The 19,395-nt window shown below is 35.6% G+C and overlaps 2 protein-coding genes across 3 annotated transcripts; one reads left to right on the forward strand and one right to left on the reverse strand.

Annotated features, from left to right (window-relative positions):
* The first annotated feature begins 1,144 nt into the window (after positions 1 to 1,144).
* Positions 1,145 to 15,041, forward strand: LOC114760295 (DExH-box ATP-dependent RNA helicase DExH3). Its single transcript, XM_028949551.1, has 19 exons — positions 1,145 to 1,615; positions 2,979 to 3,133; positions 3,209 to 3,296; positions 3,606 to 3,836; positions 4,291 to 4,386; positions 6,161 to 6,349; positions 6,455 to 6,614; positions 6,697 to 6,827; positions 7,278 to 7,451; positions 7,534 to 7,806; positions 8,290 to 8,484; positions 9,375 to 9,578; positions 9,755 to 9,824; positions 9,940 to 10,088; positions 12,268 to 12,576; positions 12,989 to 13,048; positions 13,191 to 13,343; positions 13,459 to 13,569; positions 13,698 to 15,041. Exons 1-19 carry the CDS (start codon positions 1,232 to 1,234, stop codon positions 14,472 to 14,474), a joined length of 3,909 nt encoding a protein of 1,302 aa, XP_028805384.1. The 5' UTR covers positions 1,145 to 1,231; the 3' UTR covers positions 14,475 to 15,041.
* A 1,620-nt stretch (positions 15,042 to 16,661) lies between these two features.
* On the reverse strand, positions 16,662 to 19,289 carry LOC114760353 (alpha-1,3-arabinosyltransferase XAT3-like). 2 transcript variants are annotated; one of them, XM_028949616.1, is made up of 7 exons: positions 19,110 to 19,289; positions 18,919 to 18,999; positions 18,728 to 18,790; positions 18,581 to 18,643; positions 18,431 to 18,502; positions 18,264 to 18,332; positions 16,662 to 18,126 (listed from the first exon to the last, which is right to left on the reverse strand). In XM_028949616.1, the coding sequence occupies exons 1-7, from the start codon at positions 19,249 to 19,251 to the stop codon at positions 16,970 to 16,972; spliced, it is 1,647 nt and encodes a 548-aa protein (XP_028805449.1). In that variant the 5' UTR covers positions 19,252 to 19,289; the 3' UTR covers positions 16,662 to 16,969. The 2 variants fall into 2 exon arrangements, with proteins under 2 accessions (XP_028805449.1, XP_028805448.1); XM_028949615.1 differs by having other exon boundaries at positions 18,728 to 18,793.
* Between the last annotated feature and the right edge of the window lie 106 nt (positions 19,290 to 19,395).

Here is a 19,395-nt window from a genome sequence, read left to right on the forward strand (position 1 = left end):
CTTTTTTTGTTGTTATTTTCCCTAAAAAATATGTTTGAATAATTATTTTAGAAAATTACATTTGAAATAAAAATATAAAAAATTACATTTGGTAGATTGTAGCTGTGGCTGCGCTGAGTGATAGAAGAAGAATATTTTCTAATTTTTCAAAACAAAAGACAAAAACAAAACAAGTTTAAAAATTGTTTTGATATTTTGGTTTTTCAGAAGAGTTAAGATGCGTCAAGTACCTCAAAGTATTTTGTTAGTACACTCAGCATTCTAAAGTATTTCATAGTACACTCAACACTTTAAAATATTTTTTCAAGTATATCTGGTATTCTAAAATATTTTGTGGTGTAATTTTGCTATTAATGTATTACTCCTCTGGTCCTTATTATAAGACCCCATTTGACTTTTTATTTGGTCCTAATTATAAGACCCCGATCTATTTTGTCTCTTATATTTATGCATTTTTTTTCAAGATAATCCTTCTAATAATGATAGTTTTAGCCAATATACTTAATTAGCAAGGATATTTTAGGAATGACAACACTTATTTATTATAAATAACCAACTTAACTTACTTCCTTAATCTCCTCAAATAAGTCAATTGGGTCTTATAATTAGGACCGGAGGAGTAATTTCCTCATAAGTAATTATGCTTTTCATGAGTAATTAAAAAAGTAATTATTTCATGAGCATTTTTAACTTCATCATTAACTTCTCAAAAGGTGTCAAACATTATAAAGTATTTTTTCCAGTATTTTTAGGATATTGGATACTTTTAAAAAAATATTTTAAGATGTCAAACGCATTATAAAATATTCAGGATGCTAGACGTATTATAAAATACTTTAGGGTGTTGGGTATACTTGAGAAAACGTTTTGGGAGTAAACAGACTTTAACCCTTTTAAAAACATATTATTATTACTATTTTTTTTAAAACAATCAACAAAAAATAAATTACTATGCAAGTTTTCTGATTTTTTTATTCAGAAAAATACAAAATTATTTTTAAAATGAGAAATAAAAAAGCCCTAAATTATTTTTGTCAAAAAAAAAATCTAAATATTTTTCTTGACATTCGTCCGGACGGGAGAATATGAGAAAAGGGCAAAAAAAAAAAACAACATATTGTTAGGAGGGGGAAGCCTCAACGCAATGCCCGCCACTGCCCCCGAGCTTCCGGGGACGTTGAAGGAGATGTCGCCTGAACTCTTTACTTGAAATTATTTCCCACGCGCCGCCATGGTCTCCTCCGCCACTTTTCAGGGCTTTATCAGAACCACTACTTCTGCTTCAACCACTATGTCCCTCAGGGGTCCCCTTTTCCTCTTATGCCACAGAACTCGAAGACTCTCACTTCTCTCCATTTCCGTGAGACATCCTTCACTTTGCTTGAGGAATTTTCATGTGCCCTCAAAGATAAGGTCACACATAACCGTGGGCTCAGTGGCGCCTTCTAGGATGACTGAGGTGGATTGGAAGGAGAGGCAAGGTGTGAGCTTCAGGCGGAGGAGCATTGCCTTGCCATTTTGGTATCAGCAGAGCTCCAGTTATGGTCGTTTTGCTTATCAGGATGTGTCTAGTGATGATTCCGAGATGGAGTCGGAATCTCCTCAGCAACAAATGGTGAGTGTCATGTGTCTTTTTTTTTCCCCCTTATTGCTTGAGTGAAAACAAGGCAAATTAGCAGCTGCTATAGGAGTTTTTGATTGCTTCATAGATAGCTAACTAATCTGATATTATAATCTGTTCTATCAGTTGGTTACTGGAAATTTTTCCATGTTAAATTGACTTGAAAATTGATGCGCGAATCCCATTGACGGAGGATTATATGGAAGAATTAGGTTTCAGGGTTGGGACTCCATATAAGTTCTTATTATCCTTAATCCTGTGGTTAAATAACTTTAACCTGGAAGTCACTACTGTTCATCGGATATCTTAAAATGCTTCACCTGTTTTTCACTTAATCTGGATGCTTTGAAATGATACTGTTCTGTTAGTATAAACATTTTTGATAGAGCATGATGGCATCTTGCAATTTGTGTAGCGGATTTCACTTAGTGGGATAAAGCATGAACATTTTAGCTGAAAATGCGTTTGATACTTGTGTAGATGAAGACTATGAAATGGCTTTTCTTGATAAAATGGCAGCAAATGCCTTACATTTAGGTATGAACTTGTGGATAGTCGATACATGATAATATTTTGTTATATGTTGATGGAGAAACATTTTGCACAAAGTAGAAGGGGCTAACTGTATCCAAATATGTGTTGGATGATGAATAATTGACAATTATGTTGCTGACAAACTGCTATGTTCTTTTCTTTTTTCTTTTTTTTTGGGGGTGGTGGTGGTGAACACTATGTTATTATCTGAAACGCATATCATTTCATGCAAAACAAAAAAAACTGAAGATCGGATCTTAACCTGGGGATAACATTGTCTTGCTTTTTGTTATTGGCTCATCAGCTAACCTTTCTTACTTGGGGTTATGATTATGCTTGTGCTTATATGGAGATTTGCATAATGATTTATCCTTTTGTTTGTTATACTGTCTGACTCCATTTCATAATGCTGCTTTATGGATTTAAAAAGCACTAGTATCAAGTTGATAGAGACATATATATCTGGTTTTATTTTGTATTGCTTTCATAAAGATATTTAATAGCCTGTCACTTAGGAGGCGTTGCTATTCATCCGTCCTTGTAGCTGAAATTTCTTCATTAGGTTGATGAAAAGAGTTTTTTCTATATTAACTAAATAATGAATAAATGATCAATGATTTAGTCTTACTTTTGAGCTCTCAGCTGTTTCCTTTTGGCCCCTTCATCCTCCCCTTAATAAAAGAAAAACTTTGCCAGCCTTACTGATGACCTTTTTTCTTTCTTTTTTATTTTACTGAGAAGGGTACCAGTGACCTTTATTAGTGGGGAATTTTGTAAATTGATCATGTTCTCACTGATGTGTTTGCATGCTGTTGGCTATTAGGGCGGTTCATCCCTTGATAACATTGATGAGTGGAGATGGAAGCTGACCATGCTTCTTCGAAACAAAGATGAGCGAGAAGTGATTTCAAGGGAGAAAAAGGACAGACGTGATTTTGAGCATATCTCAACTTTAGCGACTAGGATGGGTTTATATAGGTACTTTAACTTAACACTTTGAAATTTGTTGTTGCCTTTAGTTTATAACATCCAATTTCTGATGTACTTTGGCAGCCGGCAATATGCAAAAGTGGTCGTCTTTAGCAAGGAACCTCTGCCAAATTACAGATCTGATCTGGATGATAAGCGTCCACAGAGGGAGGTATCATCTTATCTTTTCTTCTGGTCTCTTTCATGGGTTGACATATAAGGGAAAAGAAGTCCCTTCCTCCTTTTTAAGGACTCATGATGTACTTGATTTTATACTATATGTCATAGACTGAGCAAGTGAGGTTGGTTGACTAGCAGTTGTTAGGTGCAGAAAACCTCTTTTATGGAAGATTGGAGTGTTATTTATCCGAAAGTATAACTTGTTAATGGTGTTTACTGTAATACTTATGTTTTTGATGCTGGGTTGTCTGTCCTCTCAGCACATGTAGCATGATCAACCTGTTTTTCTATGCACTTACAGGTTGTCATACCTTTTCGTGTTCATGGAGAAGTAAATTCTCTTCTCAATGCTCATCTTTCTAAAAAATCTACAAGCTTTGGAGGTGTTTTTGATTCATCGTTGCATGCTGGCATCCCTCTGGATGAAGGAATTCTCAAGGAACCAGAGCCCTTGGTACAGCATAGTGTTGTCAGGGAGAAAATTCTTCGACGAAAAAGTTTGCAACTGCGTTCTCAACGGGAAGATTGGCAGGTTTATTTACTGATGCACATCACATTTGTCATAATGCCTTGAGTTTACCCTTCAGTCTGTTTTCTTTTTTAAATTTTATAAGTACTTTGGTAGATTAATATGCATATGTTGGCATTGCAAATATTTTGTGTGGTATGGACACAAAACGTTTGATAGAAGTCGTGGAAATTATTATCTGTCTTCTCTTTGAAATTTGAACTACATGTCCTTGATTGTTCTCTTCTCAATGCTTAACGTGATCTATGGTTCCTTGGTGGAGATTTTCATAGGGCATGTTATATGTACACATATATTTAATAGGTTAAACTTTTGAAGTATTCCTTGGCAATTTTTACCGTTTATCATTGGATTTTATTAATGTAAGTTCGGATTTAATTTTATATCTATTATGTGATTGTTCTTTCTTCTTTTATTAATTGTGAAAATATTATAACATATGTTGGTTTTTCCATAGGAGTCTCCTGAAGGACAAAAGATGCTTGAATTTCGTAGAACTCTTCCTGCATTCAAGGCAAAGGATACATTATTGAAAGCCATTTCAGAGAACCAGGTGAACAAACGGAAGAAAATGTGCTCTGTTTCTGTAATTTGTAACGTTTTATTCTTTCTCTGTTTCTTTTTTTTTTTTTGCAGTGTTGCTTCATTACTAGAGGCAATGAAAAAGGATAGAACATAGCAATAGACACTATATTGTGTTCATGATCTCATATTTGTGCTTGTGAATGAGAATCAATTTTCCACTCTTAAAATGCTGTTGATCATGGATAATTTGGGACATGTGAAACAATGGTTTATAATGTATTGAGTTTTTAATCTATTTTTCCCTAGGATGTCCATCATTGTTAAAAAAATTTGTGCATTCCAGTGGGCATGAACTGTGTTGCACTTTGAAGCAGGTGGATAATGATCTAAAGTTTTTCATATGGATTGCAACATCCATGATTTAAATTTAGCCAACTCATCAATCGATTTTGATGGTTTTTTATGTTCTTTTTTGCCCTTTTATTATACAACAACAAAAACAACGAAAGCTTTATCTCACTAAATGGGGTTGGTTATATGAATCACATGGCATTGTTGTGCTTTGCCTGAAACCAATTCTTCCAATAAGTCATTAACTTAGAGATCTGAATTAATGGCTTGTTTAAGTGTCCTTCTTGGTCTCCCTCTACCTCTCTTCACTGGCTAAAGACTATCTGCTCACCCCTTCTTACTGGCTGCCCTTTTATTATGAAGCTAATAAATTTCCTTTGTCTTTAATATCAATAAAGGTTCTACCCTTATGCCATAGTGTCTTGGTAGAAGGCAACATTTCTGGAGATGGAATACAAAAGAACAGAAAATGTAGAAGAGATTCTCAACCCTAGCTATTCAAGACCGTAGGCTCTCTCCCAGATTGAGGATATTCTTGTTTCTTTCATCCTGGGCTACAACTTGCCTATATTCTTGACTATACCTCCCTTCTTTGCTCTCCTATGACATCCAAGTCAGCACAAAGTTTTTGTTTTCCTTCATTTACCCCTTGTGTTGCTACTAGGCCCTCTAAGCTTATTTTACCAGCTTTCTTGACTTCCTCATGCAACGGTTCTTACCTCTTTTTACGTAGTTCAACAATGAAGCTAAATATTGATTCAATTGGTAAGGATGTCATTTATACCCCACTAGAATATGGTTTTAAATTCCATTGCTGATATAAGGATCTCACTAGTGGGTAATTTGTTAGTACCTCTGAATGTTGTTGTTGTTTTTTTTTTTTTTCCCCTCCACGGAGTTATGAGGTCCACCACCATGATTCTACTGAATTCTTGGGACCTAACTCACCTATAATTTTTTCCACCAAGAAGAAAGAATAGGCTCCCTTCCCATTAGAAGCTCAGTTTGATATTAGGACAAAGGATGACTGAAATGGAAACACAACAAAATAGATGCAAGCACACATAGGGAAACCTGGTCAGTTATTGAAGAAATGCAAGAAATGTTCTCTTCATAGTTTGATTTTGGCACCATTTTAATGAATTAGCAAAATAAGTTACTTTTCTCCCCAAAAAAAAAAAAACATGATGTGCTTTATGATATAGACGCAAGTATGATGATTTTTTTTTTTTAACTGCAAATTATTTTTATGCCTCACAGCTATCATAAGATAACATCGACATCTCAATTTATAGGCCTTTGAACAAATAATCTTGTAATATGTGGCATAAATAATACTAATGTTTTCCTTGTAGGTTCAGTTATATTTGAGAATGCCATATTGGAATCCATATTTTGCTTTTGCTGGACTATAATTTATAATAATTGATAGCATAAATGGAAACGTGCAGGTTGTTGTGGTCTCAGGTGAAACTGGTTGCGGCAAGACCACACAACTTCCACAATATATATTAGAGTCTGAGATTGAAGCTGCACGTGGTGCTCTTTGTAGCATAATTTGTACTCAGCCAAGAAGAATATCTGCCATGTCTGTTTCTGAAAGAGTTGCAGCAGAGCGGGGGGAAAAATTGGGAGAATCTGTGAGTTTCTGAATCCACTTAGCTGGCTTAAGATCGCAGTACTTAAGTTTACATTGTATCATGTAAAAAGTAACTTAAGCTTCTGCTTTTTCTATCCTCTAAAAGGTTGGTTACAAGGTTCGGCTGGAGGGTATGAAAGGAAGGGATACTCGTCTTCTGTTTTGCACTACAGGTGTATTGTTGAGGAGACTACTTGTGGACAGAAATCTAAAAGGTGTGACTCATGTTGTTGTTGATGAAATTCATGAGCGCGGAATGAATGAAGGTAGCTACATCTTTTTCTTTTTCTGTTGTTGTTAATTATTATGTGAAATATTATATTTACCAATGTTTTTTATTTTTGTCAGATTTTCTCCTTGTTGTGCTGAAGGATCTTCTTCCACGCCGTCCAGACCTTAGGTTAATTTTGATGAGTGCGACCTTAAATGCCGAGCTTTTTTCTTCCTACTTTGGTGGGGCTCCAACTTTGCATATACCTGTAAGCTCCAATACTCATTTCTTTAAGTTGTGTTAACATCAGTCACCGTTCATTGTTATGCTAACTTGTCTGGTAAAACTGATGCATTTCAGCAGTAAACGTCTTCTTTCCCACATGATCTCATCATGAACTTGTCTAGAGTGGTGATATGCATTGTTTGAGTACATGTTGATTTTCTTTCTAGTTAGTAATTGCATAAGCACATGAAAAGTGAAAATCATCAATAATTTGGCAATTCAGCCTTATTTTCCCTGTGGTTTTCATACATTTATACGAACGTCACATTAAGCTATTTTGATACCTGATGTGAAAATACAAGTGCTTGTAATGGATGATGTGGACAATATGCTAGGTTCACTTCTATTGCCCTTTTGGTCTGGGTTGTTTTTTAATTTTTTTTCCTCTTTATGGATTTTGTTGATGAGGGTGGGCTGTCTTCCCAACTTCTAGGGTTTTACATATCCAGTTCGAGCACATTTTCTTGAGGATATTCTGGAAATGACTCGATATCGGTTGACCCCTTATAATCAAATTGATGATTATGGTCAAGAGAAGACATGGAAAATGCAGAAACAGGTCCAAGCATTAAGAAAAAGAAAGACCCAGATTGCTTCAGCCGTTGAGGTATACAAATTATGCTCCTTTTTTTTTTTTTGGGGGGGGGGGTGTTAAATGAATATCCATTAATACTTGAGATTTCATTTAGGATGCATTTGAAGCTGCTGATTTCAAGGAGTACAGCTTACACACCCGGGAGTCATTATCCTGCTGGAGTCCTGATTCAATTGGTTTTAACCTTATTGAACATGTTCTTTGCCACATTGTCAAGAATGAAAGGCCAGGTGCTATTTTGGTTTTTATGACTGGTTGGGATGACATAAATTCTCTAAAGGATCAACTCCAGGCTCATCCTTTGTTGGGTGATCCGAGCAAAGTATTGCTTCTTGCATGCCATGGCTCCATGGCCAGCTCTGAGCAGGTGAACTCACTTGTGATAAATGGGAACGGGAACACAACCTATAGTTGTCACAATCTAGTTTGGAATCCAATTCGGCAGTATTAAATTTAATTTATGTAGAATGTGTAGGTCAAATAGCTTTGAAAAAGTTAGAAAGGGTTTGTCTTCCGATATTAAGAATAAGCATGTCAAATCATGAAGATGTTCTTTTACATTTGAGGTTGCCTCGAGAAAAAAGGGATACATTTTGAAATTCTTTTTTATTTTCTGTTTCTGAAAGATACTTTAAGACGCTAGATGCATCATAAAATACTTTGGGGTGCTGAATGTGCCTTCACCCAAAGCCAAATTCAGAAAGAACAATTAATGAACTCGTCAAAGATAACTAAACCCCTTTTGTTTATTGAAGAAGCTATGTCATTTCGATAGTTTTGATTCTCACTGAAGCTGTATTTCTGTTTGATCTTCCATCTCAAAATTATGTTTGATTTGCTTCATCTACAGAGGTTGATATTTGAAAATCCTGAAGGAGGAGTGAGGAAAATAGTTCTTGCCACTAATATGGCTGAGACTAGTATTACCATCAATGATGTTGTCTTCGTGATTGATTGTGGGAAAGCAAAAGAGACATCTTATGATGCACTAAATAACACTCCTTGTTTACTCCCATCTTGGATCTCAAAGGCTGCTGCTCGGCAGGTATCTGGGATTTATTTAAATTGTTTTGAGTATTATCATGTAAATACATATTTTCTTTTCTTTTTCCTTTCAACTGAATACATATTTAATGGTGACTTCTGGCTACGTGTGGGATCACAGCTTGTGATGTTGAATTGTTTTACATGTGCAATAAACTATAAAGAAAAGAATTTCACCGAGTGACTCCTTTTTCCAACACAAAACTCAAAATTTGTTGGCGTGATACTTGGGTGGTGTTGTTTCCCTTGCGATATATTTTAAGAGCACTGAAAAATAATTAAGGTGTTCAGTGATGTATCTTAAACGTAACCCTATTCTGGTTTTTCAAGATATTTCGTCACATCTTATTGAATATAGAATTTGGAAACAGATGCTCATAACTAAAGCTTTTGACTGGTCTGAGACTGGACTATGAGTGTTTATTCACAGTTAACTATGCAACATAGATGAGAAAAATCGTTTTTGTAATTGGTTGACTTGTGTTTCTCAGCTTCTTAACCTAGTTGATGAAGGACAGGGAAAAAAAGGGGATGGGGAAGGAGGGAGGAAGAGTAGAAGAGATCGTTGATAGCATACTAGTAGTCTCAATAGCAATTCATTGAAGTCTAACAAAGGAGAATAACCTAGGGCTGTTTATTTGAAGCCCAAAGCGCTAACTTAAATTAAAAGAAAGCATAATGAAGGAAACAACTTCAGATAACAGAGAGCCTAATAAAGGAACAAAACAAAAAATAAGCCTAATAAAGGAACAAAACAAAAAATAAATTGCTAAAAACATAAAATATATCTCTTCAGATTTCCCATCAATAGTATTGTGTTGCAGCATGCAATTTTTTTATGCAGTTTTTGGTCTGTACGGCCATATTTACAGCTTTTACTGCCTTTTGCAGAGAAGAGGAAGGGCAGGTCGTGTTCAACCCGGCGAATGTTACCATCTTTATCCTAGATGTGTTTATGATACTTTTGCTGATTATCAATTGCCGGAGCTTTTAAGAACACCCTTACAGTCCTTGTGTCTTCAAATCAAAAGTCTAAACCTTGGAAGTATTTCAGAATTCCTATCCAGAGCTCTGCAGCCACCAGAGCCTCTGTCGGTAAAAATCATTTCCCGATTATTCCGGAAGTTTCACTGAAATGAGATGTTTGTGAAGTGACTTAATTAATAATCAATTCTATTTCTATATGGTACTATTTATGATATATTATCATACCTCTATAATTAATGCATTTGATTCAATCTATTATTTTGCCTATTACTTGTATTTTGCAGGTTCAAAATGCGGTTGAATATTTGAAGATTATTGGGGCCTTGGACGAAGATGAGAATCTGACAGTTTTAGGTAAAATTTGTACATTAGTCCAAGTTAATTTCATTTTCTCTTTTCTTTGGTTCATCCTAACTTTTTTCCTTTTTCCTATTAGAGATAAGTTACTTATTGGGTTATTCCTTTGCAGGTCGTAACTTGTCAATGCTCCCTGTAGAGCCTAAGCTTGGAAAGATGCTTATCTTGGGAGCTATCTTCAACTGTTTAGACCCCATAATGACTGTTGCTGCTGGTCTTAGTGTAAGAGATCCATTTTTGATGCCATTTGACAAGAAAGATGTAAGTTACTTCTATGATCATGTCTATCATTTTCCTTCCACCCCCTTGTCTCTGGTCATTGCTTTCAGTGGACATTTTTAGTTTTAAAATCGAAGAATTCGCCTGAACTAAAAATCTATTCAGTGCAATATGTTTTATTCTCATTAGACAGCAACATATATAGGGAAGGCAACAAGCCTCCCTCCTTTAGCTAGATAATCTAGGGCAAACCTAAATTATTTCGGATAAGATAGACTGATTCTGTCCTATAATATTTTAGATAAAAACAGAATAAAACGGAGATGTAATTTAAAAAGGGTTAATTAATCTGCAAGTTTTTATAGTTTCAACGAATTTTAAATCAGGTCCTTATAGTTTTTTTTCTTTTTATCAAGTCCTTATACTTTTACCTTTTTTTAATTAGGTCTTTGTATTTATTTTTCTTTTAATTAAGTCCTTATAATTTCACTAAATTTTTAATCAGGTCCATGTAGTTTTAATTTTTATTTATTAATTAAATATAAGCTTAATTAAATAGATTAATACTGAAATATAAAATATTAATAATTAAATTAAATTAATAATTATGTAATAAAAAGTAATAGAATTAATTAATTCAGGAAATTTTTTTAGAACAATTAATTTTTTTACTGAAAAAATTAAAATCATTATAATAATTCAATATCTTTAGAATATTATTGTTTATAAACTAATATTAAATAATATATACTATTTTATGTTTATATAATAGTACTATTAGAATTTATAAAATAAAGAATAAAAAATTCAGGGACTTAATTAAAAATAAGGTGAACTTATAAGGACTTGATAAAAAGAAAAATAAATACAAGGACCTAATTAAAAACAGGTGAAAGTATAAGGACCTGATAAAAAGAAAAAAAACTATAAGGACCTGATTCAAAATTAGTTGAAACTATAAGGAGCTGTGGATTAATTATCCCATTTAAAAACAAAATCATCACCATCTGCAGAGGGGCGCCACACACATAGAGAGCCCTTGGTTTTGGCCGCAAAGCCATTAGAATTAGGGCTATAGTGCATCACTCTTCAACAAAAATGAACACAGGGCCTTAATATATTGCATTTGCTATGGAATGGCATTAATAAGAGTGGCTATTCAAGATGAATTAGTTGGTTATAGTAATACGAACTGTGGCACTTCTCCCTCACAGCACACACATGTATATATTCCTACAAATGAGGTCCTCGACACATGGAAACTGGGGATGAAGGTCAGAGGAAAGGGAAGAGGCATGGGATCATCAAGCTTACTTTGATCGCAAAAGATTATGTCTAAGACCAGTTTCATGTGAACTTTTTGGTTAAAAAATGTCCTTTGTAATGATGTCTCATGTTGCTTCAGTCATTTAGTCCTTTGGAGGTTTCTACTAGGGTCTTTAACAAAACATTTCTAATATTTTTGTTTTAATAATGATATTTGCTTCTTATAAAAAATAGTTGTTACTTTTTTTATCAGAAAGATAATTTGAGCTAGAAATGCCCTGTGTGGTTATCTAAAAGAATTTTAGTACGGGAAGTTTCAAATTATTGAATAACTACATACTCTCACTTTCCAAGACAAGTTTTCCGTTCTAGAACTAATCTTGCTTTTAGTGTTTGTCACTGGACCAAGACAGGTTCTTCTAGATGATAGGTTTAAATACTAAATTGAAATAATGTTGGCCAAAAAATAAAAAGGAAATAACTAACAACATGATAACTGAAAATAACTGTTTTCAAACTTAAGATAAGATTGGAACTTCATAAAACTACCCTGAAACTGAACGTTTTTTCCTAGAGTAAACTAGGATGGGACGTGGAGTTCTATCAAAATAAGTGGTGTGAAGTCACGAATTGTAGAATAACTATCTGCTCACCTATACCAAGACTTTATTTTTTTTATTTAGAAATATTGTTTTTTGGTATTTGTTGTCACATCAAGATCCTTATTGTGGTCATTATTTGCTTTCATAACTATAACTGCCAAATCTGACTGTATAGCTGCTTTTTAGCTCGATTCTGATGATGACTTTTGATATTTGAACTGTATTGGTGAATGAAACGTGGGGACTTGAATCATATCTTAGATTATTAACGAGATAGAATTCTTACTTTTTTCTGTTAGATCGAGAAGAACATAAATTCATATTTGAATGTTTGCTGTTCACCTCTTACGCAGCTTGCGGAGTCTGCCAAGGCCCAGTTTGCTGCTGGTGCCTATAGTGATCATATTGCACTTGTTCGAGCTTATGAGGGTTGGAGTGACGCAGAAACACAGAAAGCAGGTTATGAGTACTGTTGGAGAAATTTCCTTTCTTCACAAACACTTAGAGCCATTGACTCTCTTCGGAAGCAATTTTTTTACCTGCTCAAAGACTTAGGTTTGGTTGGTCATAGTACTGACAATTGCAATGCATGGAGTCATGATGAGCATCTGGTCCGGGCGGTCATTTCAGCTGGTTTGTTTCCTGGAGTATGCTCTGTTGTGGTAATCCACTCTACTTCTCTTCCATTTTTCTGAAGCTTTTGCTATGCATGCCGTTGCTTGTCACTTAAATTGTTTTTCTCATGCTGCTTATGTTCATATTTCTTTTTATTGAAAGCAACAAATTAACATTATACAAACTTGTCTTCTTCACCATAAAGAATATATTGCATTTAAAGCTGATTGTTATTGGTGATATCAACGTTAAGAACTTAAATCTTTCTTTCAACTTGTGCAAAATTTTTAAGTGGGACACTAAGTTCATATTCTTTATAGATGATGAAGAATTGAAGAATTATGTTTCTGAGAATGTGTGTTGACTAGTTTGTTGTTTCTGTAATGTTTGTTTGTAATTTAATTACAATTATTTTAAGTGATTGCTGCGGAGTAAGTCTGTGTAAGTTGTATTTTACAGAACAAAGAAAAGTCAATAGCATTGAAAACAATGGAGGATGGTCAAGTTCTCCTGTATGCTGTAAGTTTCTCTTCCTGATATTGATTTATCAATCCTTGAATCCTCATGATCCAGTTTTAATTGGAGAGGTGTAAGCTATCCAAATTCCGAAGCGTACTTCTGACTATTTATTATGGCTCGTTGCTGCATCATGCACACGCAGAATTCTGTAAATGCTGCTGTACCCAAAATTCCATTCCCGTGGCTGGTATTCAATGAAAAGGTGAAGGTGAATTCAGTATTCCTCCGGGATTCAACTGGTATATCTGATTCAATGCTTCTGTTATTTGGTGGGAGTGTTTACAGAGGTGGACTGGTGAGTTTCTTAACTTTCGTTCATTTTTCCTATGATCAGTTTTCATCTTCATGATTGTAGAGTTGCAAGTGTTTTCCTTTTTACATACTGTGGTGTAATATGGAACCTATAATAGGACGGTCACCTGAAAATGCTGGGGGGTTATTTGGAGTTTTTCATGAATCCTACATTAGCTGAGACTTACTTGAGCCTGAAGAAGGAGCTGGAGGAATTAATACATAGAAAAGTAAGTTTATGCAAATGTCATATCCCTTGATTTTAATATTCCGAGACTTGGGGTATCATTTTTTTGGAATTCTCATCTCTGCAATTCCCTGACATAGTTACTCTGTCATGCACTGTATTATTTTGCAGCTTCTGGATCCCAAGTTGGATATACAACCATCTGATGAGCTTCTTTCAGCTGTCAGATTGCTGGTATCGGAGGATCAGTGTGGTGGCAAATTTGTCTTCGGTCGTCAAGTGCTATCACCATCAAAGAAGGCGAAAGACTCTGGAAATGTTTCTATTGAGAGCAGTAATTATAAAAACCAGCTGCAAACATTGCTTGCCAAGGCTAGACATGAACCGCCAACTTACAAAACAAAACAACTGAAAAACAACCAGTTCCGCTCTACTGTCATATTCAATGGCTTGAATTTTGTTGGCCAGCCTTGCAACAGCAAGAAGCAAGCTGAACAGAACGCTGCTTCTGAGGCTCTTCTGTGGTTAATGGGGGATACACGTTCATCTAGTGATGATATTGACCAGATGGAATCTTTGCTTGGCAGGGCTCGACATAAACCATCAAATAAGGCAAAAGACTCCAGAAGTAGTTCTGTTGAGAGAGGTGATTGTAAAGGCCAGTTGCAAACTTTGCTTGTCCGGGCTGGACATGAACCACCAACTTACAAAACAAAACAACTGGAGAACAACCAATTCCGCTCTACCGTTATATTCAATGGCTTGAATTTTGCTGGCCTCCCTTGCAACAGCAAGAAACAAGCAGAAAGGGATGCTGCTGCTGAGGCTCTTCAATGGTTAAACGGTGATACACATCCAAATGATGATGACGTTGACCATATGTCTTTGCCTTTCAAAAAGAGCAAGAAAAGAAGCAAAATTTCACTGAATGGTGCTAAAAGAAGATGATGTACCTTCACTTGAAAAGATCAAGCTCTTGATTAGATAACAAGTATAGCACAGTAATTCACTGAGGAAGACCTGGTCTGTGGTGAAGCCTATGGTACACTGGATGAAACGGAGCTGTTTCCAGTTGACGTCAAACAGAGTGTACAGAGCTATTGAGGAACTTTATTCTGACAGCTACTGCCTTAGCCCTTGTTTTTGTAAAGGGTGATTGTATCCAGTCTTCCTGGATTTTTAGGCACTTAAAATGGCATATTTATAGAATTGTCTAGGCCTGACGTGGGCCCGGAGATTCACTGGTTGAACAACTGCTGCTTGAGGTGTCTTCTGTACTTGAGCATAATTTCTTGCTAGAAAGGGGAGTAAGCAGCAATTATACGGAGGTACCAATGATGCCTTGTTTAGGTCAGATCCTTTACATGTTTCGGGGGGAAAAAGGGAAACAAAAGAATGTAGTTATTCGTGAAGTTCACATCATATATTAACACTATCAGTTCTTTTCTCACTCTTTCTAGATGTATCATATACATTAATTTATATAAAGGATCCGGATTCATATTATTTTTATTCTATTGTGTTGTGGGCAGATGTGCTTTTCAAGGGCATCCATTTGCCCTGGTCCATTCCGGGCAAAAAAATTACAGTCCATACTCCATAGTACCTTGGCATTTCGTTGATGCGTGGGAACATATTGTGTAAGCCTTGTGTACCGCGCCTGCTGCTAATCATGTATTAATTAATATAATTTATGTATTGGAAGATGTATATCAGTGAGTAAAATAATATATTATGTTAGGACTTAGAAAGGGTAATGAATGCCCTTGCACGACGCTGGGATTGTAAGCTAGACTTTGGAAGGAGTTTGATATGATGAACAATTTCGGCCAACAGATAAGACGAAACGAAAGGTATTCTTTGAAGCCCATAAAATGAATAAGGCTCGCTGGATCTGGGTGCTGTTGACCTGATTGAGTGGAATAACATTTAAGAATCCAGAATATATTTTCTTAGGAGAACTGCTATGAAGTATAAGGTAATAAACAACAGCTATTCATTGTTATTGGGACTTATTAATAATTATTTTCTTCTCTTGGGATCTCACTGTACTTTTCCCTTCTGCTGACCTATTCTCTTTCAATTTTTAAATGACTATTTACGTTTATTTTTTTGGAACCGTCTGTTACCACTTAATTCAATAAATATGTAGTATGTAAATTTTTTCTGCAAAATATTTAATCATGTGATTAAACTATGAAATCATGGTTTATGTTTAAGTTGGAAGCACTGCCTTGACAAGGATCATGTAAAACAAGGGTTCTTCTAAAGAAAAATAAAAATAAAAATGATCTATCGTTCTCTGTAATAGTCTAGCATTCAGTAATTTTTAAATTACGCATCTCTATTTAAAAATTGACAAACATATACAATTTCAATGCAGCATATATTTAAAAAATTCGGCAATTTGATTAAAATTTTCGTGAAACTACGAGAATCTATAAATTAATTTTCCCAAAATATGTTCCCTATACAAGGCTTAATACCTTATAATTCAATTAAGGTTTAAAGCCATTCTCCGCAAAATTCTGAACTTCCAACACTGTTTCCCCATTTCAAGATTTTTTTTTTAACTTCTTTTATTTTTTCCCGTACTCATTGATGTTTTTTTTTCTAAAGGCTAACATTGGTAACAAACATAGCTTTTAAGGGGTTAGGTTAGCTGGCTGGGACTGTCCTAGCTTAACCACGGGTCTCGAGTTCGAGCCGTGGGAATGCAGCACCCTTGGAGCCAGAGGGCGCCGACCGAAAGGTTCCTTGCAAGCCTTTGATCCGGATTAGTCTGGGCCGCTGTCACGGCTGAAAGATGCCTATTGCCCTGGGATACCGGATGGAGAAATCCAAAAAAAAGAAGAAAGAATTGAAATTTAAACTTTCCTCTCAAATTTGTTGTCTATTTTACTTCGTTAAATTTAACTAAGGCATCTTGTAGATTTTTATGGTCACAAGTAGAAAAATTTGAGCTGGTCATCTTATTCAACAATTGTTTTATTTAATAGTTGTTAGTCCTTTTTTTAGTGAAAATAGTTGTTGTATCCTTAAATTAAGAGACGATGTCATATAATAATTGTGTCAATTTTAAAGCAGAAAATCCACGACTTCATTTCCATTAACGTACGCCAGGGCCTTGTAATATGCTTAGCAACTTGAGCTTTTTCCACATTGAATAAAATCTCCAATAACAAACTAAAATCAATAATTTAATTTGCTCCATTGCAACAAAAATCATTTTGCCACAAAAAAGGCAACTTAATGAAGGGAAATAACAAAAGACTACAGCAACAATCAACATCATTGCTCAAGCTTACTGCAAAATGTCTTCATGTGGATGAACTTCTTTTCTCCTTTCGTGTATATAAGTATATTATGTTTCTCTGTCCTTTATTATGTACACTAAGATGTCGAAAAAACAAACGGAAAATAATGATCACGAACGACCCAACTTACTCATGCAAAAGCTCAAGGGCTTTCTGCAAAGTTGGCCTAAACCTATCAACATCAAGCTTCACATTTTGCTTCTCCAAATACACAGACCTAAATGCAGCCCATCCTTTAATTGATGAAGGATCTTTTAGAACCGCATGGTCAGGTGGGTATTGTTGAATCAGTGTGCTTTCTTCCACCTTTATGTTGTATTCCAAGTACTTTAGGTTCATTTCCTTTGAGGGCAATCCAAAGTCTTGTTTTGCAAGCCAGTCCACCCCACCATATGGTACTATTTGGATAAAAACAGCATTTTCTGGAAGAAAAACTATGTTGGTAAGGCCAGCCCCATGAACTCCCATTACAACATCACAGGAATTCACAATCTCTGCAAATTTTGACAAGTTGCCACCTCCTTCCATGGTGATAACCTCAAAACCCAGCCTCTTTGCCATTTTGGCTATCTGGTCTAGGTTAGTGAAAGATCTTGTCCTTTTTCTTGTTATGATCAGAAGCCTGGGCTTTCTGTTTTGACCATCTCTTAAGATGACAGCTTTGTCTCTCTTCAAGGAATAGGAACTTCTCAAGAAATCCCTGAAATTTTTCATGGAATAAGAGTGCTTTAAAGGGTCAAAGCGCAGTTCCTTCTCGTACCGTTTGAGACCAACAGTCACACTTGGAAAGCAATGAACTTGGTCATCCTTGTTGATGTCAATGAACTCATAGTTTGACAACTTCTTCAGAGGTACTTGGTACTTGGAAAGCCACCAAGCTCTGTAATTAGTTACAAGAAACTGTACTTCTCCATTATATTTCCTTGAAGTCAGAAATATGGGAATGAGAATGTCTGTGAAGTCATGAAAGTGATTTCCTGCATAACCTCCAGTGGAGAACAGGATTGCTGGAACAGAGTGATTTTGAGAGCACTGAAGGACTTGCTTGCTACCCTTTAATGGTTTCACTGACCATTCTCTCACCATGGTCAATGCAAATGCATCACCCTTTCTTGCATAAGGTTTTACGATCTTTGACATGTTTTCTGACAAGGTGCTTGTTTCTGGTGACACAACATAGACAGTGGAGGAACTTCCCTGGACTCTAATGTCACCCCGGCTCTCACAGAAATCTGTTCTCACTTCCGAAGTACATACTAGCTCTGACTCCTCTTTCTTTGTTACTGTGTACCCAAAAAAAAAAAGAAAAAGTTTTTTTGTGAACCATTAGTCTCAAAACACCATGTGTTATCTTTTACTATTCAGAATGAAGCTGATCTCATCTAGCTTTATTGAGGTTATCAGAATAAGCATAAGTTACCTGGATCTGTTTGTATATGAGAGTTGCCAGTGTCATTGACAGGAATCTTAGTCGACTTGTCTTCTTCAGCTACAAGGCGAAGACATTGCTGTCAATTTCATGTCTGACCATCCAAAACAGGAATAGTTCTACTGGATTTAACCTTGTTAAGATTGAGCATATCTTACCTTCAGATCCTTCAGCTACTCGCGGGAAGTTGCTGGTGTCATTGACAGGAACTTTTATTATAATGTCTTTGTCTGCAAAAAAGGAATATTTGGATTTTTAATTTGCTAGCTCTCATACTTTTAGCCTCATTGAGATTTAGAAAAATTTACCTTCATTCACTGGTGAAGAGCTGCTAGTGTCATTGACAAGGATCTTAGGTTCAATGGCTTCAACTGCAGCCAAAAAGAAATTCCTAGTGTTAAATTATTTAGCCCCTATTATCCTCCTAACCATTTGTAAGATTGAGAAAATCTTACCTTCTTCCACTTGTGAAGAGCTTCTGGAGTCATTTACAATAATATTTGCTACTATGTTTTCAACTGCTGCATAAAAAATAATCACACATTAGTTCTGTCAGTGTCAGAGTCAAGAACCTTCAATACTCCATGCATGAAACTTGAGCAAGCTCTCAGTGGATTGATCTTATTTACGTTCAGAAAAAGATTACCTTTTGCTATTTTTGGAGAGCTAGGGGTGTCGCTGACCATTCTCATTTTGACTCCATCACCCACTGACAGCCTCAGATTCACTGCAAAACCAAAAGACATTTCAGAATTTCATGGCACAATGAAGGAGACATCCCTCCATGCATGTTTGTAGAGTCTCAATAGAGAGAGAGAGAGAGAGCTGAGGACTCACAAGCTTGAATAGGACCCAAGTAAGGCTTGAACACTGTGCAGAGACTTAGAAAAAGCAGAAAGCAGCTCACAAAGGCTCCATATTTAAGTCTTCTCTGCTCGTGCTTGTTAAAGCTTCTGGAAAATATTGAATCGTACATCATCTTCGTATATATATATATTCTCACAACTGCAATGCCATTCTTCAGATATGAAGTTTTGGCATATACTCTACCCTTGAGGTTGTTCTGAGTAGAGAGGATAAAGCAATGTTCTGAGATACTTGTACTTGACAATTGGAGGTCCCT

Source organism: Neltuma alba, unplaced genomic scaffold (assembly GCF_004799145.2).
Source record: "Neltuma alba isolate B1F8T4 unplaced genomic scaffold, ASM479914v2 tig00010970_pilon, whole genome shotgun sequence".
Lineage (NCBI taxonomy): Eukaryota > Viridiplantae > Streptophyta > Magnoliopsida > Fabales > Fabaceae > Neltuma > Neltuma alba.

Coding starts and splice junctions, on each gene's coding strand:
- LOC114760295 (XM_028949551.1), top strand. CDS start 1,232: ATGGTCTCCTCCGCCACTTTTCAGGGCTTTATCAGAACCACTACTTCT. Junction 12,577..12,988: donor CTGGAGTATGCTCTGTTGTG/GTAATCCACTCT, acceptor TGTATTTTACAG/AACAAAGAAAAGTCAATAGC. Junction 13,570..13,697: donor AGGAATTAATACATAGAAAA/GTAAGTTTATGC, acceptor ATTATTTTGCAG/CTTCTGGATCCCAAGTTGGA.
- LOC114760353 (XM_028949615.1), bottom strand. CDS start 19,251: ATGATGTACGATTCAATATTTTCCAGAAGCTTTAACAAGCACGAGCAG. Junction 19,000..19,109: donor CTTGGGTCCTATTCAAGCTT/GTGAGTCCTCAG, acceptor TTGGTTTTGCAG/TGAATCTGAGGCTGTCAGTG. Junction 18,127..18,263: donor TCATATACAAACAGATCCAG/GTAACTTATGCT, acceptor TTGGGTACACAG/TAACAAAGAAAGAGGAGTCA.